Raw genomic sequence first — 26,085 nt, 5'->3', positions numbered from 1 at the left:
TCCAAGGGCTTGTCTGATCTATAAAGGTCTAGATGCTTTCCCTCTATTGGAATTAACTACCAGGGACTTAGTTGTTGTTAAGGCTAAGTACCTAGAAAAGAACGGAAATAAAAGGGAGGTTGTAGTAGCTTCCGCATATTTTCCGGGATCGGGGGATGACCCCGCACCACCTGCAGAGGTGGAGAAGTTGGTAGATTACTGTCAACGGCAAGGTCTCCCATTAATAATAGGTTGTGATGCCAATGCGCACCATGTCGTATGGGGCAGCACTGACATTAACGATAGAGGCAGAAGACTTTTAGATTTTCTGTTAGATACAGATTTAGATATTTTAAATCAGGGTAATGAGCCGACTTTCGTTACTGTTAACAGAAAAGAGGTGTTGGATATTACGATCTGTTCCAAGTCTTTTTGTGATGGCGTGAGGGACTGGAGGGTGTCTGATGAAGATTCCCTCTCGGACCACAGGCTTATTACGTTTAGATTGGAATCGAAGGATCGGGAACAGGAGTGGGGACGTAATCCTAGGAGTACCGACTGGGCTTCATATAGTGAAGACCTCAAGGCCTCCATGGCATGCTTCCCCACTTCCTATGGAACGATGGAGGAGTTAGAGCTTGCAGCGGAATATCTGCGAGATTCTATTATCTGTTCCTTTGAAAGGAACTGTGTAGTTAAGAAAATGGGCTTCAATGGGGGCGGTAAATGGTGGACCCCCCGTTTGGAGGAACATAGGAAAACTGTAAAAAAGCTTTTTAATAAAGCCAAGAAACGTAGGCATCAGCGAGCATGGGATGAATATCATACCGCTCGCGATTCTTATAAGAAAGAAGTAGATAGGGCAAGGGGTGTCAGCTGGAGAAGTTTTTGCGAGGGAATCGAGAGGGTACCAGAAGCTTCATGACTTCATAAAGTACTAGCTCGAGACCCAATGGCAAAATTAACTACTATTAAGCTGCCTAATGGGCAGTATGCCCAGGATAAAAGGGAGTGTCTAAAGCACCTGATGGAAGTAAACTTCCCGGACTTTAGAGAAGGTTTGGAGAACAGCCAGGGCATAGGACCAGGTAGGAACCGAGGATATCGGGAACACTGGAAACTAGCAGCCAGGGTTGTAACTCCGGAAGGGATTGATTGGGCAATAAGCACTTTCAAACCATTTAAGGCTTCAGGGGGGGACGGTATATATCCGGTTCTTTTGCAAAAGGGATTGGATTGTATTAGAGTACTCCTGTGTAAAATTATGAGAGCATGTATAGCTCTTGGTTATACACCGGAGTCTTGGAAAAAGACGAGGGTTGTGTTTATTCCGAAGGCCGGTCGGTCAGGCTATACTGCGGCGAAGGACTTCAGGCCAATCAGCCTAACTTCCTTTATATTAAAGACGTTAGAGAAACTGGTGGATAAGTTTATTAGACAGGAATGTCTTAGAGATTTTCCCCTACATCAGGGACAGCATGCATATAGAGCAGGCTTCTCAGTAGAAACAGCCCTCCATTCGGCAGTAGGTAGAATAGAGGGACAAATTAGCAGTGGTGGTTATGCGGTTGGTACCTTTCTTGATATCGAAGGTGCCTTCCCTAACACCTCTAGCAAAACTATCTGCAGGGCAGCCAGAATGCGAGGTGTGCCCGAGCCGCTAGTTAAGTGGATCGACAGCATGCTTCGCGAAAGGGCCCTGGAGGCAGAGTATGGTGAGGCCAAGGTAACCGGCCTTGTCTCAAAAGGGTGCCCACAGGGAGGAGTTCTCTCTCCTTTATTGTAGTGCTTAGTGGCAGATGAGTTAATTAGAAACCTCAATAGCCAGGGATATTATACGCAAAGTTATGCGGATGATTTCCTTATAATTATAAGAGGGCACTCAATTGAGACCCTCTTAGAACTTACGGAACGTGCGCTTAAGATTGTCAAGGATTGGTGCAATCTGACTGGACTTTCTGTAAACCCAGAGAAAACGAATATAGTAGTTTTCACAAGAAAATATAAGGTACCGAGTTTGAAGAAACCGATATTTTATGGAAAAGAGATTTCCTTTTCTGAATCGGCTAAGTATCTGGGAGTAATCCTGGATAAAAAGCTGGTTTGGAGGGAACATTTCGAATATCAGTATAGCAGGTTTTGTACCGCGTTTTGGGCGTGTAGAAGGGCGATAGGGTCATCATGGGGACTAAGGCCTAATATGGTCAACTGGCTCTATCAGATGATCTTAAAACCAAGGTTTCTTCACGCTGTGGTTGTCTGGTGGTCCAGGACTCAACTGATAACGGTTAAAGAGAAACTGGGCCAACTGCAAGCAATGATTTTCAGGGGTATTACGGGGGCAATGAGGACCACGCCAACCGCTGCGTTGGGATTCATGCTTGCCGAGGCACCTCTGCATATTGCCGCGGTGAAAAAGGCGGCTCTTACTATGAGCAGGTTAACTGCGCAGGGAAGGTGGAAGGTTGGTGGTATACACACCAAGCTTCCACGCTCAATTCTATCAATACCAGAATTAAGTATGGTGCAAGATAGAATGATCAAGAGGGTGAAATTTAAACCCCGCTTTAAGATCATTACACCTTCCAGAATGGACTGGAAGAAAGGTTTTCCACTTGGGGACGAAGTCTGGTATACAGACGGCTCCAAGATGGACTGCGGTGCAGGCTTTGGAATTTATCGGAAAACTGGCTGCATTAAAGTGGCTGAGTCATTAGGACAACATGCCACGGTCTGGCAGGCAGAGGTCTGTGCGATTTTAACTTGCGCCCAAATATCCATTCGAAATGGAACAAAGGGCAAGAGGATTAGTATTTGTGTGGACAGTCAAGCGGCCTTAGGGGCTCTGAAAAATCCTACAATAGAATCAAAACTCGTCTGGGAATGCCGCAGCGTACTAGATGAGTTGGGTTCAACAAATAGACTTTCATTGATTTGGGTACCGGGTCACTCGGGAATCAAGGGTAATGAAAGAGTAGACGTCTTGGCGAAAACCGGTTCCGAGACGAAATTTATAGGTCCTGAACCAGCAGTGGCAATAATGCCATGCTTGGTTAAGGGAGCCATAGAAAGATGGGGTGAAAAGGAACATGAGAAGTATTGGGCGAACGTTGGGGTGGGAAGGCAAGCGAAAACTCTGTTGGGGTTAGCACTCAACAAGAGGCGAGCGAGCGATCTCCTAAAACTCGATAAGATCAGAGTTAGAACCGTAGTTCGTCTACTTACGGGTCATGGACTATTGAACTACCATCAGCATAAAATAGGCAGACAAGTTTCACCTATGTGCAGACTGTGTGGGGAAAGTAACGAAACTTCAACTCACATATTATCTGAATGCCCAGCGTTAGCTAGGATCAGGCTATCTAGCTGGGGTCAAGCAATTATTGACCCTAAGCAGGTGAGCAACCTATCGATAGAAGAGATACTGGACTTCTGGAGAAGAACAGGACTCTAAGGGGTTGCTATAAACGAGCGAGCTGGAGTCTGGTACAATGGGTTCTATAACCTAGGTGCTTACTTTCCCCTCTTGAGGAAAATCCAGCTCGATCTCGGTATTAGATTAGATTAGATTAGATATTGTTTAATATATTTTTCGAATTTTTATTTTGACTATAAAATAATTATGTAAACAAGATATTTATAAAAGCACAATAAATTTCTTTTAGAATACATTTATAAATTTGTCAATAAACCAACTGACATTTTCAAATATCCCACGAAAATTATCATAGGGCAGTATACTTAAAAATTTTTGCGACTCTCAGTTAATTTTACACACTATATATATTGTCAACAGACCAAAATGGCTGACAACGGGGAAAGAGGTAAGCGTGCTTTTAATTATTTACTTTGAAAATATGTCTCATAATCTTGAAACATCGTACTTTTGTACAAAATTGATTATTAACATTACATGCACATTATTTACATAGACTTACTCGACTTACGTCGACAGCTACACGAGGAGGTTGACGTATTTTTGAGACGGCAGCTTCCCCCGCTGCAATTGAGGGATGAGAACAATTTGAACCATCCAGAACAAAATCTACTTCCAGCAGGTCCTGCTGTATTAGTTCAAGAACCTGCAGCTGAACCGCTCCCAGAAGCTGCTGCAAGGCCTGCCCAAGATCAAGTTGGTGAAAACGAATTAGTGCCATATGTCCCAGTGAGTATATCCGTAGAATATAACCTTATTTCAGTAAATTTGAAACCTACATTTCTTGTATAAAATAGCTATTTTAAATGTTTTCATTTAATGATATTTTATAGTACAACAGTAACTGTTACTTTGTCATACAAAAAAACTTTTGAAACAACTAACCTGCAAAACCAATAAAATCTTATTTTTTACTCCTTAGTTTTACTATTAGAAAATTTTTTATTGAATATATTTTTTAAAAATGAAAGAGACTGGTTAATTTAATTAAAACATTTTAAACTACAGCAAAATCAAAACAGACGACGAAGGCGACGTCGTCGCAGACACAATCCTCTGCCACCAGTTCATCAGCCTCTAAATCAAAGAGGAGAAAATTTTGTGAGACAACAAGGAACTGACAGAGGACAAGGTAGAGGAAACATTCACCAAGGTCATGGAAGAGGAGGTCGAAGAGGATGGGTAGGGCAAAGAGGAGGAAGAGGAAAAATAATAAATAAATTTATTTTTATTCAAAAGTAATGAACAAGTATAACATTATGTAAAAATGTAAAAAATAAATAAAAATTAATGTTTCAATAATCACATTTTTTAATTTTTAAACTGATAATTTAATTTATATTATTCACTAAAAAATATTTTATTAATTTCTTTTGCAGTTGAAAGAAGCATATAATTTATTTCATGTAGTCAAAAATTATTTACGCTACAATATTAATGATACCTACCTTAAAAAAGTTACCAATGAGAAATTTGTAGAAAAAATAGCAGTCTCAAAATTATAAACACAATTAAACATTTTTACACTTAGATAAATGTTCAATTTAAAAAAATATCGATTGAAAAATGTTTCTGCACATTAAAAATTATGAGTTCAATTATTATAACAAAGAAAATGTCAATAACTGTAAAATTCAGTTTGAGAAATATTTCTTTGATAAGAAAACATATTCCAATATAAAAATATAATTCTTTACACAAAGAAACTAACAACTTTTGAAAACATAATATTATATTTTTCTATCAAATTGACAAATAAAAAAATTCTAAATCTTGTATAAGATAAAATTGCAGATTCCTCCCCAGTTTTCCTATCTCTTGGCCAGAAACTGAAAAATGTTTAACTTTTGCACAGAATGACTGCAGAATAATCCTGATTTTGAATCTCTTGAACAAGAACAGAAAAAATTTAAACAGGCGGTACAGGACTACTATTTACATTCCACAAAAGTATTTACATTTTACTTTACAATAAAAGAACATTATTTTAAATCTTTATAACTCTTTTACCAGTTCTGAAAATATAACACATTCTTCGTAGGAAAAAATTGTAAGTATGTGCCATGCTTTAAAATCTGTTTTACATGTAATAAAAAAATTCTAGTTTCTCAGCAACAAAAAAATTTATAAAATTTCTCTACAATCATTCTAAACAAACAATGGTAAATATTTAATAATAATTTCATTGTACAAAAAATTAAAGACTTTTAATTAGAAACAATGAATATTTCGTGATTTCTTCCAAATTTTTCTATTTCTTTAACAAAACTGGGAAAATTATGAGGTTGTAATAAAATGACTTTGTAGATTCCTTCCGAGTTGTTTTATATCTTTGACAAGAACAGAAAAATTTTAGATTCAGCACACAATGACTATAGATTGCACAAAATATTTTATATCTTCTTGACAAGTATTGAAAAATTCTAAGTTTGGCAGAAAAAGTCTTTATATATTATTCTCGAGTTTTTCTACGATTTCGACAAGAACTAAAAGAATTCAAAATTTCGCAGATAATTAGGGGAGAGTCTCCAGTTGTGAGACAGTCAATTTTTTTTAACATGCAATATTAAAAAGCCGATTGGTTTATATAAAAACATTTCTTTTTATATGAGCCAACTTTTTCGTGTACGCCGAAGCGGATATATAAACTGTTTTTGTTAAATACCAACACTGTGTGTGATAATCGACTAAAAAGCGTTTTTTCAATAAATGCAAAGTACTTTTTTTCCAAGTTAATTAATTGGAAAATGTAAATGTAATGCATTTTCTTTTAGTGTTTACCTTATATTTTGTGATGCAATATTGCATTGTTCCAATCTACGGTTGAAAATAATTTAATTTTCCTTTTTCAAAATACTGCCAATTTCTGGGTGTGAGACACAGCATATCACCAGTTGTGAGACGGTGTCAACACCCATCTGGGCAGCATAAAAAATACGACTTTGCAGGCATACTATTTAAATGTTGTTTTCATTTCTTTTCTAGTATTTTTGGGCATGTCAAGTGGAAAAAAGTCAATTGATTCAGAAGAAATCAATTTTAATGCTCTTGTTGAAGCTATTAAATTGTGTTTATTTGATAGTCATATTTTGGCAAATAAATATTATTATTTAGTATATAATAATATATATTATTAATATATTTAATTATTTCTACTAAACATAACGTTTTATGTCAAACTTATTAAATTTTAGCAATTTTTAATGAGTGTCTCACAACTGGAGACATTTTTTTTTTTTGAAAAAAGCGATGTGCTCGGAAAATGTATCGTAAAATTTTTTGAGTTCATCGAAACACTATACTTTCTTTTAATAAAAGTTGCGTATTTCTGTTACCTTTCGAACTGTGTATTTTATTTACAATTTCGTTTACCCGTTTACAATTTACGGGTCAAAAATGAAACCCGTCTCACAACTGGAGACTCTCCCCTACATATTAGATTACAAATGAATTTTTTCATCTCTTGGAAAAGAACAGAAAAATTTAAATAGAAGCGGTAAGGTTGTCTTCTTATATTCCTCCGTTAATTTTATATCTTTTTAAAAAATTATTCGTAAATTTTCTATTTTTTTAAAAAATAGTAACAAATTCTCATTTTTCCACAGATTGACTTTATAGATTCCTCTTGAAATTTTCTACCTATTTTACAGTAACTGAAAAAATTGTAAATTTGGTAGAGGATAACTTTTTACATTCCTCCAAAGATTTTATATATTTGTTTGACAAGATTAAGAAAAGTTCTAACTTTGTCAGAGAATAACATTAGATTTTCCTTCGAAGAATTTTTTTATTTGTCTGTAGATTGACATTCAATAATTGAACAAACTTACACAAATACATTCGGTCTAGTGATTTTTTAATATAAAAAATTACTCAAATATTTCGAAATCAAAACGATTTCCTCTTCAGAGAGTCTACAAATCATCATTTATATTAAATAATTTATTCTATTTTACTATCTCTTTGCTACTTTTAATAAAATGAAAGATTAAATTAGTACCTAATAAAATAAATTTCATACAACAAAATTTTACATTTTATTGTATTTTATGATTTTATAATTAATATTATTTCAAATTATTAATATTACATGTTAATAATATTGATAGTAATTATAATTCCGCTAAAACTTTTTGAAAGTATCTATAATTTTTTTTTTCAAAAAATAACAAAAACTCATTATTTTGAGCAATGTATCGACAAACATAAATTTTGCACGTTTATATGTTTTTTCGATTTTAGTAATAATGTTTTTGACAAAACTGAGTTTTTTTATTTTTCGAAAACTAGAAAGATTTAAAATATTTTGTCAGCTGTTTAGCTCTGAAATCACGGTATGTCTCAAAATTTTCATATTATCATAACTCATCGAAAAAAAATTTTTCGACAAGTAAAAAAAATACGTGTCTTTTTATTTATCCTAAAAAAGAAGAAAAGTAACATGAAATAGAAATAGCCAGGAAGAATTTTTATCTTCGGGCCAATGTTTTTCTCTTTATTTCACAAGAAATAAAAAAAATTTTGACTTTGGCAGAGAATGACTTTATATATTCTTTTCGACTTTTTCTACCTATTTGACAAGAACTAAAAAATTCAAAGTTTCGCAGATAATCACGTCTTAGATTTCTTCTTGGTTTTTTTCTTTTGTATGAGACTTAGATTCGACAATGAAGACTCAATAGATTTCACACAAGATTTTAAACCTTCTTGGCAAGAATTAGAACATTTATGTCTTCTGCACATAATGATTTTATATATTCTTCTCAAGTTTTTCTACCTTTTTGACAAGATCTAAAAAAAATTCAAAGTTTTGCAAAGAATGACATTTTAGACTCCTTTTATGTCTCTGTTAAGAACGAAAAACTGTTGGGATCGGCACAGTATGACTCTATAGATTCCTCACAAGATTTTATATTTTTTAGAAAAGTTCTGAAAAAATTCTTTCTTTGTTAGAGAATGAATTTATAGAATTCTCTGAAAAATTTTTTTTATATCTTTGACAAACAAAGAAAAATTGTAGATTCGTCAGTTGAAGTCTCCATAGATTCCTTATAAGATTTAATTTTTTTTTAATAAGTATTAAAAAAAATTCTATCTTCGACACAGAATGACGTTAATTATTCTTCTCAAGTTTTTCTATCTCTTTTACATGAAATAAAAAAAATTCAAAGTTTCGCAGAAAATGGCATTTTAGTTTTTTCACTAGTTTTTATATTTCGTGGACAAGACTTAGATTCGGCCCATAATGACTCAATAGATTCCACACCAAATTTTATATCTTTTTGATAAGTATATTAAAAAAATTTCAAATTTTACATAAAATGACTATATATGCTTTTCGACTTTTTCTACCTCTTTGACAAGAACTAAAAAAATTCAAAGTTTCGCAGAGAATTACACTTTAGATTTCTCCCTTGTTTTGTTATCTCTTGAAAAAGACTTAGATTTGGCCCAGAAATACTCTATATATGTGACGCGCTCCCAACAAAGGTACATAAGAAGTTAGCTAACGAATTATAGGTTAGATTCGTATTAGATTTATTTTGATTAAAAGTTTATTTTTAATTATTTGAATTTGAAATAAAATTTTTATTGAATATTTTGAATACAATGAAGACTTGAAGATCAATCATTATTAATTAATAATTGATTCTCTTTCTGTATTTTTACTCAAAAAATTAAAAACATAACCTCAAATTTTTTGTTTCTTAGGTACCTTTGTTTGGAGCGTGACACATATATTCCGCACAAGATTATACATCTTCTTGACAATTATTAGAAAAATTCCATGATCGGCACAGAATGACTTTATTTACTGTTCTCAAGTATTTCTACCTCTTTGACATGAACTAAAAAAATTCAAAGTTTTGCAGAGAATAAAATTTTAGTTTCCTCTCTAGTTTAGTTATCTCTTGGACAAAATTTAGATTCGACCCATGAAGACTCTATAGATCCCTTATAAAATTTCTATTTTTACAAATAGAAAATTTTGAAAATCTCTTACAAATTCTATTTTCGTCAGATAATAAATTTATAAATTTATTTCTATTACAAGAACAGAAAAATGGTAGAACTAAAAAAATTCTAAGTTTCGAAAACATTGACTTTCTATATTCCTATCGAGTTTTTCTATTTCTTTCAAATATATTTTCAAAGATTCTTACTTAGACACATAAATATTTTGTAGATTTCTTCCAAGCTTTTCTATTTCTTTTAAAAAAAGATATCAAATTCTCATTTTGGCATTGATTGACTTTACAGATTCCTCTCAAGATTTCCTACGTGTTTAACAAAAACTGAAACTGTTATTAAAATTATTATCATTACTTACTATAAGACACGCTACATGGATCTCAGTTATATTTGTTTCGAATATATGAAAATTAGAGCTGTGCAAAATAATTCGAACCAAACTATTCGAATTTTTTCGCTTAGTTCGAATGTTTTGTTCTATTTTGGAACGCTAAAATGTCGAATTCTAAAATTCGACATTTTAGTCGCTTCGTTCGAATGTCAAATATTCGACATTTCGGCGCACCAAAAACTGAACAAAACTCGGTTCGATTCGAATTTTGCACAGCTCTAATGAAAATATTTGCAATTTTCCAAAAAAAAATTGAAAAATCGAATAAAAATAATTTTTTCTTTATTATTGGCATTATAATTATTGTGTTGCATCATTATAAGCTAAATATTGTTAATTTATTTATACTTTTAGAACATAATTTTTTATGCCTGTGTATATAGACTAAATAAGTAAATAAATTTTACATGCAAACATGTGCTTGCATTCAAATTTCAAACTTCTCCCGCGCCCACTTCAGTCCATTCTGCTAGTCGAAAATCGATATCTCGAAGCGCTTCGAGTTCTACACATGCCTTTGCTTTGTATACATTCTGTCAAACTTTTTTTGCATTATTTTTAATGTTTTTAATGAGTTTTCATGCTTCCTGCGGACTTTCCGTACAAGATTTGTGTTTCTTAATTTACTTTCAAAAGGATTTATTCGCAGAAGAATTCATTCCTTTCCAGTAAAAAATGGAGAAATTTCACTCATGTATTTATAGGTTAGAGCGACTTTATCATGAGCCTTAAATAATTTTGAATTTCATCATAACACTGGTTTACAGTGAAATTGTCAATCGAACAAAACAATTTTTTTCGAATAGTAGGAGTTTTTTGAGTAAGAAAATCATAGTTTTAATTTTTTTCCCTCGTGCAGTTTTTCTGTAGCTTCAAATTTTGCATTTTCGAGGTGCGACGCCACTTAAACTTACCTGTAGGAAAATTAGCTTGTGAAAATATAGTAAATGAGGTATCATTGGAAAGGTTATTAAATTACCTTTCGATCCATAGGTCACAGAATAAAATTCAACAAAAATTGAGAGAGTTACAGTCGATTAAAGATGAAATTTCATGACAATTTTGATGATTTTTAGATATTTGAGTAACTTCTACTATTTTTTTCTACATCAAACAGAAAAGAATGTTTAGGTTTTAATTTTTTTATTGATAGACTATATCATTACATAAATTTTGAGCCCTTGTGGACCTCGATTGGATTAAAAATGACAATTCTACACTAAATTTAGTGAACGAAACTATATTCTTCATTTTTAGTATCCCTTAAACATTTGCAGCAAAAATTGAAGTAATAAAATTTAGTTAAGCTCTAAAGTTACTAAAATCACTAATAAAGGATTTCTGAAATCGTAGATTTCGAATCCAATGTTAGTTTTCTAAATTTCAAAATGGCGGATCCAACATGGCGGACAAGTTTTTAAAAATCGATTAAATTTGTCTTAAATTTGTTACTCGGGGGTTTTCGGGGTCGCTGATTACGAATCTGATGTCAGATTTCAAAAATTAAAAATGGCGGATCCAATAGGTGCGAATTCGATGGATTTTAAAAAACTCGTTCACCATTATGAATCCATCCTTTTCAATTTTCGAAATCCGACATCAGATTCGTAATCAGCGACCCCGAAAACCCCCGAGTAACGAATTTAATAGATTTTTAAAAACTTGTCCGCCATGTTGGATCTTTCCTGTTTCATGTAGAAAAAAATAGTAGAAGTTACTCAAATGTCTAAAAATCATGAAAATTGTCATGAAATTTCATCTTTAATCGACTGTAACTCTCTCAATTTTTGTTGAATTTTATTCTGTGACCTATGGATCGAAAGGTAATTTAATAACCTTTCCAATGATACCTCATTTATTATATTTTGACTAGCTAATTTTCCTACAGGTAAGTTTAAGTGGCGTCGCACCTCGAAAATGCAAAATTTGAAGCTACAGAAAAACTGCACGAGGGAAAAAAATTAAAACTATGATTTTCTTACTCAAAAAACACCTACTATTCGAAAAAAATTGTTTTGTTCGATTGGCAAAAAAAAGTTTTTAATTTGTAAACCTGTGTAATGCATTACTTGATTATCATCTTTATAACCAACTATTGCATCATCATGTCCCTTATAACAAAATTTAAATAAATATTTAATACCACCTGTACTACCACATGCTACTAAGTTAATATGACATGCAAGTTTTTTACTTAAATACGGATTATATGATATAATCATCGAATTGTCAGCAATGCATTTAATTGACCCGTCTCTATTCTAAAAAATAATTTTTTTGCCATCATTTCTCCGTCTATACTCCGGATAATTTTTTGATTCATAATTTGTTTTTGGAGAAAATGGTTTAGGATAATTTTTCGTGCATAATTTTGTTTCAAGATTCATACAAGAAGAATATACATTTTGCTTTCCACAAGGTCTATGAACTTGAAACTGCTTCACAATTTTATAAAGTTCTGGATTCTTTATTTTATTAGGAATTTCTGCACATATTATTTTATCTACAGTTTCTGCATCACGAATAGCAAAATTTTTATCTAAAAAAATTATTAAATGTACATGAGGCAATCCACGCTTTTGAAATTCTATTACATATACATAAGCAATGACTGGACCGAAAATTTGTTTATCTTTTAATTCACACATTAATTCTTTTACTTTCTTTTGGAAAACTCGGGCAACAATATCTGGTCGGTCAGATGCAGTTTCCGAATCCAATGAATTTTCCATAATCTCAGGCCATTTTGTATTACATGTCATTGTAATAAATAAATCTGGTTTTCCAAATTCTTGAACTAATCGCATAGCGTCCATAAAACATTGTTGATAAGCACGTGGTCCTCCAGTAAATGTAGAAGGTAAAATAATAATCATTTTTCCTGGTCGAATATTTTCTTCTGTTGCTGTATTATTGATATAATCCATTAATCCACAGTACATTTCTGCTCAAAGTTTTTTCTGTTCATAACGAATATATTTTAAACGCTCACCTTCTACTTTTGACCAACTATTAACAATAAATTGTTAAGTTAATTTACCTATTTGTAAACATGGATTAAATGTTCCTCTATAAGACAAGCGATACATATAAAATTGTAAAAGAGTAATATTACGAACACCATCAGTATGTTTCATATTTACAGTCCATCCTGGATCACCTGACGGAAACATTAAAGGATATGTCATAGGATCAGCATGTGTGCTAAGACTACTAATTGGAATACTTTTAGAACCCCTTGGATGAATACATATATCACGTTCAATTGGAGGTTCACCATCTTCGCTAACAAATATGACTGCTACTTCATTGCAAGACGGAACATTATATTTGCTTTGAGAAAATTTTGTATCACGTTTAAACCATATTTGAATGCTTCTCGGACACTCATTTGTTAATTTTGTCCTTGCTTCTTCTTCTAATTCCAATTCTTTCATAATTTTAAATGACTTTGCATAAATATTAATATCTCTTAGTAAAATATCTATTTCAGTGATTAGTAATTGCAAACATTTTTTATTACATTCATTACACAGCCACTCAAAAAAAAATTCTGACCTGGGGGTCTCACTATGTAGACTTTATGTTTTTTGGGTCGCTGAATCCGAATCCGAGGTCCATTTAACCCCATCAGATCAGGATTTTGACATAACGTCCAAAAACCAATATGACGGACACATTTTTGAAAAGTTCATTAGATTCGCTTGAAATTAGTTACTCGGGGGTTTTTGGGGTCGCTGATTACGAATTTAAAGTCTGATTTCAAAAATTCAAAATGGCGGATTTAACATGGCGGACACGTTTTTGAAAAATTCATCGGATTCGCTTGAAATTCGTTACTCTGGGGTTTTTGGGGTCGCTGATTACATATCTGAAGTCAGATTTCAAAAATTCAAAATGGCGGATCCAATATGTCTGTGTCAGCCATATTAGATCCGCCATTTTGAATTTTGAAAAACCGACATCAGATTCGTAATCAGCGACCCCAAAAACCCCAGAGTAACGAATTTCAAGCGAATCCGATGAATTTTTCAAAAACGTGTCCGCCATGTTGGATCCGCCATATTGAATTTTTGAAATCAGACTTTAAATTCGTAATCAGCGACCCCAAAAACCCCCGAGTAACGAATTTCAAGCGAATCCGATGAACTTTTTAAAAATGTGTCTGCCATATGGGTTTTTTGAGGTTATGTCAAAATCCTGATCTGATGGTGTTAAATGGACCTCGGATTCGGATTCAGCGACCCAAAAAACATAAAGTCTACATAGTGAGACCCCCAGGTCAGAACTTTTTTTTGTGTGGCTGTGTTATTCAATCGTTCCATCACCGCTTCGTCAGGATCAAGAATATACAATTGACCATATTTTCGGTTATCTCCATCATCAGGATGAATAGAGTATGTATCATGATACACTTGTCCATGTATACGAAAAACATAAGGACCATATCCTTTTGGAACTTCTAATTTAGCTCCCATGCTAGCAAATGCACACGAACTATTATAAGGACGAATATTTTCCTTATAATTCTTACTTTTAAAGTTACTAAATTAAATAATAAATTTTTCAAATACAAAGGATAAGGATTTAAATCATACAATTTTACTTTTCCTTTATGACAACAACTACTAAATTTTTTATCCTGTGGCCTTTCAGGCAAAAAATGTAACGCGTCACAAAATATACATTTGACATTCATTAAACCTAAATAATTTTTGGAAACTCTATTTTCATCAAAATCTTCAGACAAGATAATTCCAACTCCTAAAGTTTCCATCATTTTTCCATTTTTTTAATCAATTTTACTTGTTAAATCCTTTTTTTGGTGCTGCTCTTTTTCTAATTTTGTTTCCAATAACAATTTTTTTTTTACTTTCTAAATTATTATTTTGTCGTTCTTTTATCATCGTCCGTTTCCAAAGATAATTTTTTTATTTTATGATTTAAATTGTTTTGTTTCATTATTTGCTTTTCATCTACATTTTTCGCTTTTCTGTAATTATGTTTTCTCAATCTATCATTCTCTAGTCTTATTTTTTTCTGTTCATCTGTTTCTTCAACCCTTGCCTTCCTTTTCCTCTCCTTGCCCTTGTTCTTGTCTGATTTTTTTTTCAGCAATTTTTCAAATTCAGTAATATGATTGTCATTTAACTTTTTTCCTTCAGTATTTAAAATTTTATAATCTTCATCACTTAAATTTTGTCGATCTTTTGTTTCATTTTCTATTTCTAGAGCTACTTTAATTTTTTTACCTTTTAAATTGTTTTGCTTCATTACTTTCTCTTTATCTATATTTCTAGTTTTTTGGTAATTACGTTTTCTCAGTCTATCATTTTCTAGTCTGATTATTATCTGTTCATCTGTTTCTTTGAGCCTTTCCTCCCTTTTCCTCTTCTTATCCTTTATTGCTCGACGTCTCTTTTTCTTATAGTTTTCATTTTTATTAAGCTTCTCCTCTAAATATTCTGTAGATATACCTTTATTCACATTATTATTACTAATACTGATACTAGTTTCACAAATGAAAGACGAGTTTGGTATTTCTATTAGTTTTGTAGCTCCATCCGTTAAAAAACGTTTCTAATCATACTCAACAAAAAAAGGTCTAATAATATTTGTCAATTTCACGGAACGAAATGAAATTAAACGATTATTTTCAAACATAAAAATTAGATGTCGTCTCATTTCACTATGAATATAATTAACAGTATTTGGCAATTCATTGTAATATAAAGATGTTGCAAACGCTATTGCATATATGCCACAGTCAATTCCATTCGGTTGAAGATTAACAGTTAAAAAACTACCGGTGATTTGAAAGGATATAATCTAATTAAATATTTTTTTATCTTCATTTAAGCATCCCTTATTAAGACTGTTATAAATATATAGCCTTAATCCATCATAATAAGTAGGGGAACATAGTCTAGGTCGGCCACCTTTTTGACTTTTGTTTATAACTTTTTTTAAAAAATGAATTTGGACAATTGAAGTATATGGTTGGAAAGTCCTGTTTAATAGGAACATTTTTTCTGTACAAAGTAAATTGACAGGTTTAAAAATGAAAAAGTTATAAAGATTTAAAAAAAAAAAAATTTGTAGTCCAGGTTGGCCATTACAGTCAAGGTCGGCCATGTTTAAAATTCAAAGGGCATTAATCGTTAAAAAATAAAATAACATGTTTGGAGTTACGGAAAATTGATTCTTTATTGTTTACAGTTTGTAACTTAATGAAATAACAAAATAATAACAATAAACAATATAAAAAAATAAATATAAATAAAAAAAAGTTTTGCACTAAAATATTAATAAAATTAAATAAAAATATTAATAAGATGATCAATTATATTATGAGTTATACAGAATTGCAGTTTTTGCAAATGAAGTAGCTCGTCCTCAACTTTGCGCATTTTAAACACATAGTGGCCGACCTTGACAGTAAGTAACATTACCGAATTGTTGTAACCATAAAGAAATACGTTTCGGGATTCGATTTTTTACTTTGTTTTCCTTTCAACCATGAGTCCCACAAATTTTCTGCATACTTGCCTTGACGATTCAATTTGTTTTTTATCTTTTATTAATGGTTTTTCACATTATGCACAAAACTTTTTTTGAGCTTTTTTTGTACCGACGTCACAGAAAACACAATTTTCGATTTTCCGAAAATGTAATTGAACAGAAAGTTAGGTTTCACTAAGACAAGCTTCGACAAAAATGCGCGTAGGTGGCGCTAGTGAACTTGACATAAAAACGCGAGTGGCCTACCTAGACAGTAGGCCAACCTTGACTACATTCCCCTACATAATAAATAAATATATTAAAAATTGCAATATCTTACCTATTATAATTCTAAAACATTTTAATCAAAACTATGCAAAACAATATTAATAGAGGTGTGCAAAAAGCCCGAAACCCGACCGGGTAATTTCGGGCTTTTCACTTTTCGGGTCGGGTCGGGTCGGGCTTAGTCAGTTCGGGTTCGGGCCGAGCTCGGGCCGGGTCGAGCTTGTTTACATACCCGAAATCTTTCGGGTACCCGACCACATTCGGGTTCTCGAAATTTTCGGGTACCCGACTACATTCCGGTTCTCGAAATCGCTTAAGCATGCGTTAGCCAAGATCAAATCAAGATTATTCATTTTTGTAGTGAACACAAAAATAGGATGCCAAACTTGATCGCATAGTTCTTTAAGAATTTAATTGTAGTTAATGGTAACCCGAAATTTTCGGGTGACCCGATTGCATTCGGGTTCTCGAGAATTTTTCGGGTACCCGAAAATTTCGGGGAACCCGATATTTTCGAGTACCTGAATACATTCGGGTTCTCGAAATTTTCGGGTACCCGATACATCGAGAAAGCTCGAGCTCGGCCCGACCTGACTCGAAAAAAATTTGGCTCGACCCGACCCGACGTTTCGGGCTTTTTGCACAACTCTAAAAATTAACAAAAATAAATCAAATTCTGTTCCTCTCTTTCTACCTGACCCGAAAAATGGAGAAAACATGATACCCCTTTCTAAACCCAAAAAGTGGGCATTACTTTTTTATTATTCGTCTCTCTTTCGCTCCCACTCTAAACTAAAAGGACAGGCGATACTTCCCTATACTTCCCTCTCTTTCTGTCTATCAATCTTTCTCTCTCACTGTGGACAGAATGTACACGCTCTGGACAGATTGAATGAAAGAATTAGAAGATTATTATAGTTAATTAAATTGTAATTGACTAAGAACAATGTTAACTTGACTTGAATGCTACCATTACAAAAATGTGTAAAGACATCCGTTCATTTAATGTTAGAGTTTCTCACTGATTGAGAATTATAATGATGAAAGAGAAGATTTCGACTATATTAACCAATAGTGACATCTATTAGATGTTAATTAAAGTCTCTTGCACAGTGCATTCTGACAAGCAGCTTATTTGGCAGAGCAAAACTAATTTAAAATTGATAATTGTTTATAAATAACCATATTTATATAATTATCATAAAAATGTGTAACTCTAAACCAAGAGCTTAATTGACATCTAATAGATGTCACTATTGGTTGATGTCGAAATCTATTTTCATGATATCAGTTTATTTCTTTTGGTTATGTTAGAGAGAAACGTATCTTTTTTAATAGTCGCTCACGCTAAAAAATTTATAAAAAATTTAAATTCTTTGAGAATGATTTAACAAGTAAATTATGTATTTAGTTTTATCAAATTCAAATAAAAACATTCTTGAAATTAACATACTTAATGAAATGTATTTTACTAACTTTTGTATATAACTGACAGTGATTTTGATTTGCTTATCAAGCACACGAGGAGGAGGCTCCATAAAGGAATTTCTTAACACATCAGAGTTTGTAGATTCCATAGTTGTGACTGGATGAATTCGAATCCAACCTCCTTCCTTCTTATTTGGAATTCTCCAATCTTTTCCATTATCCCATACAAAATTCGCCGAATATTCGTCATTAACTGAACCTTTAAAACCATGGCGTAGAATTTTCTCATTGAGTAAAGTATTATATTGGTGCCAATGGTCGGAAAAACCTTCTGAACCTTGTCTTACCTTCACATTAAAACAATAAACGAATGTATTCGTGTAAAAAAAATTTTACCCACTAGGGTAAAAGTGGGTATTATCGCGGTATTTTGTATTTTAATGAATATTTTAAATAATATAAAAAAATTTTGACTCTAAAAAATCACTCCTTGAACCTGACACATAAGATATTATAACTTGTATCATATTTTGGATTATTTTTGTATTAATTAAGGAAAGTGTTCCGGTTGTGGGCACCCTTTTGTTTTTGCCTCATAACATTTGTCCATGTGCATATTATACAAATGTATGTGTACGAATTTAAAGCTAGAGGTCTGAGGTGACTGTCAGTAAAGGAATTAAATTGATTCCTTTAAATAAAAAAGTTTTATTAGAAATTTAGTGAAATGGAAATTTTTTGACAAACAAATTTTTGTACCCGGTTGTGGGCACCCTTGAAAAATCCGCTAAAAATGAAAAAATATTAAAGGAAACCAAAACAAATAAAGAAGAAATGAAAGTTTCTTTATTTTAAGAGACTTTGCCGGGATAAAGAACAAAAATGATGACACGTTTTCACACTATGCTCATCGCTAACAAAAGCATAATGCTTGCATGTGAAGTAGCTAGTACGCAAACCATAACGCACTTCTAATGCACTGAACGACTATATTCATCGCATTTAATGGAGTTTGTGGCTGTCACTTTCCTTGGCAGAAAGTGTAGATAGATAAGACAGTAGTCCACATCATTGTCAGATGGTAGAGCCTCCTTAACATAAAGATGCCCACAACCAGGAATGACAGTCATTTTTTAAAAAGATCAACACATTTTGTGATGCAGGATTTTGGTTAAACACGAAGGTATATCACAAAATATAATAACAACACTGCAAAAAAAAATTAAACCCTTTTTTTCTGAACGAATCTACACCCATATGTTGCTCTTCGAAAACATTACAAAATTACTTTTTTATTTATTTAATGCAAATTTTCTTTATTATGCTCACAGCTATTACAGAAATGCATATATTTGTTTCGTTATCAATACGAAAAGTCCGTATTGTCAACGAACACGACTTGCAATACTTAGATCAATAAAATCTGCTTGCTGTCAAAGTTTACGTAGGGGTGCCCACAACCGGCGCACTTCCCCTAATTTATTAAAAATGATTTAAAATTTGTTGTCTGAAAAACTTTCAAAATGGCTCACTTCGGATTGAAATTCAACTCTGGATTGGTGTCTAAAATTATTGTTTTTATATTATATAATGCTTTAAGAGATGATTCTTTTTTTATATTTCGGTAAATATATTGTTGTTCTTCATAAAAAAAAATTTGTTTAGTTAAAAAAAATTAATTTTTATTAAATATTTACAATCACGATAATGGAGACTGTTCACAAAGCAATTCAATTTGATAAAATTGCCATGTGAGAAAGTTTAAACAATAAATAAATAAAAGTCTGAATTTAAAATAACAATCCTTTATTAAATCACACTCCACTTGATTTAATAAGAAACAAAGTAATACAAATATTTATCTTGATACAAAAACACTCCGTTATTTATTTGATAAATATAATAGATAATAGATATAAGTTTCTTATTCGCCAGTCACGAGAGTACTGGTTTGTCGTTTCGTAAATTTTATTCGTCACAATATTATCCGTCAACACTCGACAAAATTCGTCAACCTTCATTCTCGTACATTCAATCACATTCGTTCTTCGACATACTGCCTGCCTTGAACTTGTTTAAAAAAATTTTTAATTATCAATGGGAAGTGGAGATATTTTTTTACTTCTCGCTTTAAAATTCTATTTTCGGTCTTGACAGTAACCACTCGAACAATACCATCGTCGCCTGGGTGAGTTTCAATTACTCTACCTAGCCTCCAACGCAAAGGTGGCAGGTTTTCGTCATTCAATACAACAAGAGTTCCGATTTTTATTACACTCGAACATCCAGTATGCCATTTACTCCGAATGTTTAACTCAGTTAAATATTCGCTATGCCATCTATTCCATAAATCATTTTTTATTTTTTGCATGTGTTGCCACGTTGACAATCTGTTTACAGGTATTGCCGAATAATTTAAAGTTGGAATAGTCATCAACGAATCATTTATTATAAAATGACCTGGTGTTAACGCTCGCATATCGTTCGGATCTGAAGACAATGAGGTGAGTGGTCGCGAATTGAGTACCGCTTCGATTTCACACATATAAGTATTCAGTTTTTCAAACGTAAACAATGTCTCGCCCATTGTCCTCCGTAAATGGTGTTTGAGCGACTTTACGGCCGCCTCCCACACTCCTCCAAAATGAGGAGTTCTTGGTGGTGCAAAATGCCACTCTATGCCTTCATTAGACAAATAATTTTCAATTTTAGTTACTTGATCTTTTGTGTTGAGAAGGCCATAAAGTTCGCTCAGTTTGTTATTTGCACCGATAAAATTTGTTCCGTTATCGGAATAAATTGCTTTTGAACGACCCCTTCGCGCGAAAAAACGTCGCAAGGCTTCTATAAACAATTCAGTAGTTAGACCCTCTACGAGTTCTATATGAACTGCCTTTATTGACATACAAATAAACACGGCTGCGTACACTTTTACTCTATTTCGATTTCGATAAGTTTTTTCTTTCACAAAAAACGGTCCACAAAAGTCTACTCCTACATTTTCGAATACTCGCGCAGGTGTTAATCTTACTTTTGGTAGATTGCCCATTTGGTAATTTGAATTATTCGGTTTAACACGAAAACATGTGATGCACTTATGCAAAACCTAACGGACAGCAAGTCTACTATAAATTGGCCAATATTCGTTTCTAATCGCGTATAGAGTGCCGTTTATACCTGCATGTAACATTTTTTTATGAAAATCTCGAATTATGAGGATAGTGAGAGGTTGTATCTCTGTGTCCGCATTTTTTATTCTTCCGCCCACCTTCAGCAAGTTGTTGTTGAGAAAAGGATTTAACTTGATAATTTTTGATCGAGTAGATAACGACTCCCCTCTTTTCAATTTTTCAATTTCTTCTGAAAACTCTTCTCGCTGCATGAGAGCAATTAATCGAATTTTTGCTTCGAATAATTCATATGATGTTAAAATTCCCGAATTACACTGTTGTTTACGTGATTTCGAAATAAATCGTAAACAATATGCTATTGTGTTTAATAATTTTTTCCAACAATAGAATTTGGTCCATATATCTGATTTTTTCTCATTGCAAGTTGCAGTCAAAATTGTGCTTTCTTTTCTTTCTGGAATTTCAATGTCACGCAGAACCGATAAAGGCCAATATTCCTCACCATTTGCCAACCATTTTGGACCATATTTCCATGTTTCGTTTTTTAAAAAATCCCTTGGGGTCTGTCCACGTGATATGAAGTCCGCAGGATTATTTTCCGATGATACATGTCTCCATTCGGAGTAAAAGCTGAGTTCTTGGATTTCCGCAACTCTATTTGCGATAAACGTTTTCAGTTCGTGTGGAGAAGATGAAATCCAACTTAGAGCTATGGTGGAGTCGGACCAAAGTATTACCCGTTCGAAACGCAAATTCAAGGAATCTCTTACAACCTTCAATAATTTTACCAAGGTCAAAGTTGCACAGAGTTCCAATCTCGGCAAGCTAATCACTTTTAAGGGTGCAACTCGTGATTTCGCGCAAAGCAGCAACATCATATGTTCATCTGTTCATCATATGTTTTTGTTAAACATTCTTGAGTTTCAACAGGGTGAATATCGATTAACAGCATGTCATCCTTAGAATTCCAGGATACTCCTAATCTTTTGGTTGCATGATCTGGATCCAGCTTAACACATGCATGATTTGCATCGTCCTGAATGTCCTTGAGAAGATCCTGACGATTGGAAGACCATTTTAATAACTTAAGTCCTCCCCTTTTGGTCAACTCAATTAATTCATTTATTGCAAGCTGTGCTTTTTCTAGTGTTTCTTCTCCGGTCAACATATCGTCAACATAGAAGTCCTGCATTAATATTTTCGACGCCATTGGGAAAGAAGCTTCTTCTTCGTTGGCTAATTGGTGTAACGATCTAATTGATAAAAAGGGGGCGACTGAAGTACCATACGTTACAGTTGCCAACTGGTATATTTTTAGGGGTTCATTGGAATTTGCTCTCCAGAAAATTTTCTGATATTTTCTATCTTGTGGGTGAATCCAAAACTGTCGATACATCTTCTCGATGTCGGCACTGAATGCCATCTTCGATCCATTGTATACAACGCGAAACTTTTTAATGTTGTCGGCTTCTTTCTGTGCCGCATGATGAGGTATAAAATACCTATCATTAAAATTGCCCTTGACTAATTCCATATGTCCCAATTTTTCGTACTCTTCCATGAATTTGCAGTATTTTTTCTTTATTTCTTCATTTTTTGACAATCTGCGTTCTAATGCAAAAAATTGTTTTTTTGCATTGTCAAAAGATTCTCCTAACTCCTTTATATTTTCCTTAAATGGTAACCGCAATATGTATTTTCCTTCTGCATCTCTTTGAGTGTGTGTCCTATAGTGTGCTTCGCATGTCTCTTCTTCTTTCGAATAATGTTTAGTTTCCACACACTCGTCGATTTTTTAGAATTTTTCTAACTGTTCATCTAATTCATTTTTTATTAGATGACATTTTAGTTTTTGTTGTGGTTTCCAAATAGAATTAATTTTTCCCGTTACTATTCCTCCTAGTTTCGTGTCCCATACTGCAGTTTTTGGAAGTGATAATGGAATCTTGGATGATCCTAAAAGTTCGTAGAATAATTCCGCTCCGATGAGAGCCTCCACTTCTGCAGGTTGGTTGAAGTAAGGGTCTGCTAATTCTATATCTTTGGGAATTTTCAAGGATAATTTATTAATAGGAGAGGAAGGAATGTGTCCTGTTATTTTTGGAATGACTAAAAATGAAATTTTTGCCGAAAAATTAAAAATTCTAGATTGCAAAGTAGCAATAGTTCATTTAGAGCTAGTTAATTCTACGTTATTTACAGCTTCGACAAGTGATTTTAAATTAAAGAGTTTTAAATTTAATCGTTTAGCTAAGCTATGAGTCATGAGATTAGATTGTGAACCACTGACCAGTATGATTCTGCACGAGATTGAATTTCCATCGTTATCTAAAATGTTTACAATTGCGGTTGATAATAATACTTTAGAAGAATCTGACATATGTAATATTTTGCCCTGATTTTAATTAATAGATTAATATTTACACTGTTATTATTTTCGGAAGTCAGTTGTGACCTTGAGTCATCATGTAACAATGTATGATGTTTACGCATGCATTTTGAGCAATTACCAGATTTGCAATTATTAATTCGGTGATTATTTCGATTATTTATTATTAATCCTTTTTCTTTAGCTTTGTTCAATCTTTCTTGAATTGTTAATTTACCGAATTCTGGGCATTGATATATATAATGAGATGATGAGCAGACTGTTCAAGGACTTTCAAAGCTCTTACATGTCTCAATACCCCATCTATCAAATTTCGCAAATTAACGGATGATTCTTTATTTATTGATGGTAATTCAAATATTGCTTGAACATGATTGTTCATAATTACTCTAGTATTATCGTATCTTTTTTTTAACAAATCCCACGCAATTACATAATTATTTTCTGTTGTTTCTAAGCTTTCAATTACTCGCGCAGCATTGCCTTTTAAATAACTTCTTAAAAATCGTAATTTTTGAATATTTGGTATTGACACATCTTTATCTATGATAGCAGAAAATGAGTCCCTGAAAACCAACCACTCACCGTAAGCACCCGTGAAAGTGGGGAGATCCAATTTTGGTAAAGGAAACTGTGTTCGAGTGGCTACTGTCGTCGCAGATGGAGCTTGCGCCAACAATTCCCTAAGAATAATTATTTCACCTTCGCGACGAGAGCTCAACTCAGACAATTCTGCTATACGAATTTGAGCTTGTGAATCTATACTATTTTCAAAGACCGGCGAAGCGGGAATGATTTCGCGAGTTAATGATATATTTAAAAATCCATTTCCTTTGCTAAATAATGATAGTAAAATTCCTCAACTTCGCCCCTCTCTGCTTCGCGATCTTGATCAGGTGTTAACAATTCTATATCTGTTTGTACTTTATCGAATCCATTCCAGGTCTCTTTTAACACATCAATACGTATTTTAATTTCTTCTATTATATTTACATTTAATTGTGTTTCATCACTAATAATTTTTTCTAAATAAGTCTTGAATCTTGTCATTTTACCTTTACAATTTTTTTTAATTTGCTTTAATTTATCTATTTCTGACATTTTAATTCTTAATTACTTAAAGTGATTCTTATTTTTAATTTAGTGATTAATTTGACAAATTCAAATAATACTGGAATAAACACGATAAATACAATATAATAATTTCTTACTTGATACAATAATACTCGCTGTGTTTACAATGATAACCTCTGATGATCGAATTCCTCGATGCTTGGTTTGTTTCTTGATTTATTTCGTTGTCTTGACTCCAAATTATTTTTCCTTGTAGAATTTCCTCACTGGAATAAGTTGATTCTCCGCTGTTTTATAGCGTCCTTTGATTCCCATTGATTGATTAATTATCAACTTTTTACAGTGAGGCCTTTGAATGAATGATTGAATTTATACCTTTGATTTGATAGTGTTGTTTTTAGGAGTACTCTCGGATAGATTTCACTGGCTTTTCGATTCACAAACAGTTCACAGTTCACAGCTTATAACTTTAAACAAATTTGCTAGTTCACAGTTTTTATCTTCGTCAAAATCACTATAAGGATATTATTTTCACGAAGATCCGGCTCGAAGGACCATGTTCACAAAGCAATTCAATTTAATAAAATTGCCATGTGAGAAAGTTTAAGCAATAAATAAATAAATAAAAGTCTGAATTTAAAATAACAATCCTTTATTAAATCACACTCCACTTGATTTAATAAGAAACAAAGTAATACAAATATTTATCTTGACATAAAAACACTCCGTTATTAATTTGATGAATATAATAGATATAAGTTTCTTATTCGCCAGTCACGAGAGTACTGGTTTGTCGTCTCGTAAATTTTATTCGTCACAATATTTTCCGTCAACACTCGACAAAATTAGTCAACCTTAATTTTCGTACATTCAATCACATTCGTTTTTCCACAGAGATATCTTTTTTTTAACATGTGGTGGATATCACGTCAAAAGTCCACCCAAAATAAAAATGTTGTCCAATTATTCACAAATTTTTTTTATGATATGCCCTATAGGTTAGTAATTTGTCGAAAAATATTTTTGAATTTTATAAAAAATTGTCCGAGGGGGAGGGGGTAGAAGTTCTGAACTTTTGCGTGACACGCTCCACTTTGATTATTTCTTATAATTAGAGAAAAATTTTTTTGAAAAAATAGAATATGGGTTTTTTTAGATTTTTTCATGGGCTTTCGAATGGCAAAGTCTATTTTCAAAAAATTTTTGATTTTGACATAAATTTTGAAAAAATAAAAATAAATTTTCACTTTTCGTATCTTTGGGTCCATTTTTAGGGTTCCGTACACCTACGGTGTATCGGCGGAACCCTATTGGTGAGACTCTGTTGTCCGTAGCCAAATCGTGTCCCCCCCCCTAGCGGCTAAACTATTTGACCTAAAGAGCTCAAATTTGGTACAGATATGTATTTTCACACGTAGATTACAGGAAAAATATAGAGAATGTGTTTGGAGATGATGGTCATAGCGTTGTCAAGGAAATAACAAGATTTTTGGCC

General features: G+C 32.8%; 1 protein-coding gene across 1 annotated transcript in view; it reads right to left on the bottom strand.

Annotated features, from left to right (window-relative positions):
- The window catches only part of LOC122501805 (probable tubulin polyglutamylase TTLL2), a 517,344-nt gene that overhangs the window by 136,411 nt on the left and 354,848 nt on the right, over positions 1–26,085 (bottom strand). The window contains exon 6 of the mRNA XM_043611553.1: positions 18,045–18,343. Coding sequence (XP_043467488.1) covers positions 18,045–18,343 — 299 coding nt within the window. The remainder of the gene's footprint in view (positions 1–18,044; positions 18,344–26,085) is intronic.

This window comes from Leptopilina heterotoma, unplaced genomic scaffold (genome assembly GCF_015476425.1).
Source record: "Leptopilina heterotoma isolate Lh14 unplaced genomic scaffold, ASM1547642v1 Lhet_215, whole genome shotgun sequence".
NCBI classification, from domain to species: domain Eukaryota; kingdom Metazoa; phylum Arthropoda; class Insecta; order Hymenoptera; family Figitidae; genus Leptopilina; species Leptopilina heterotoma.
This window is presented reverse-complemented; position numbering and strand designations above follow the sequence as displayed.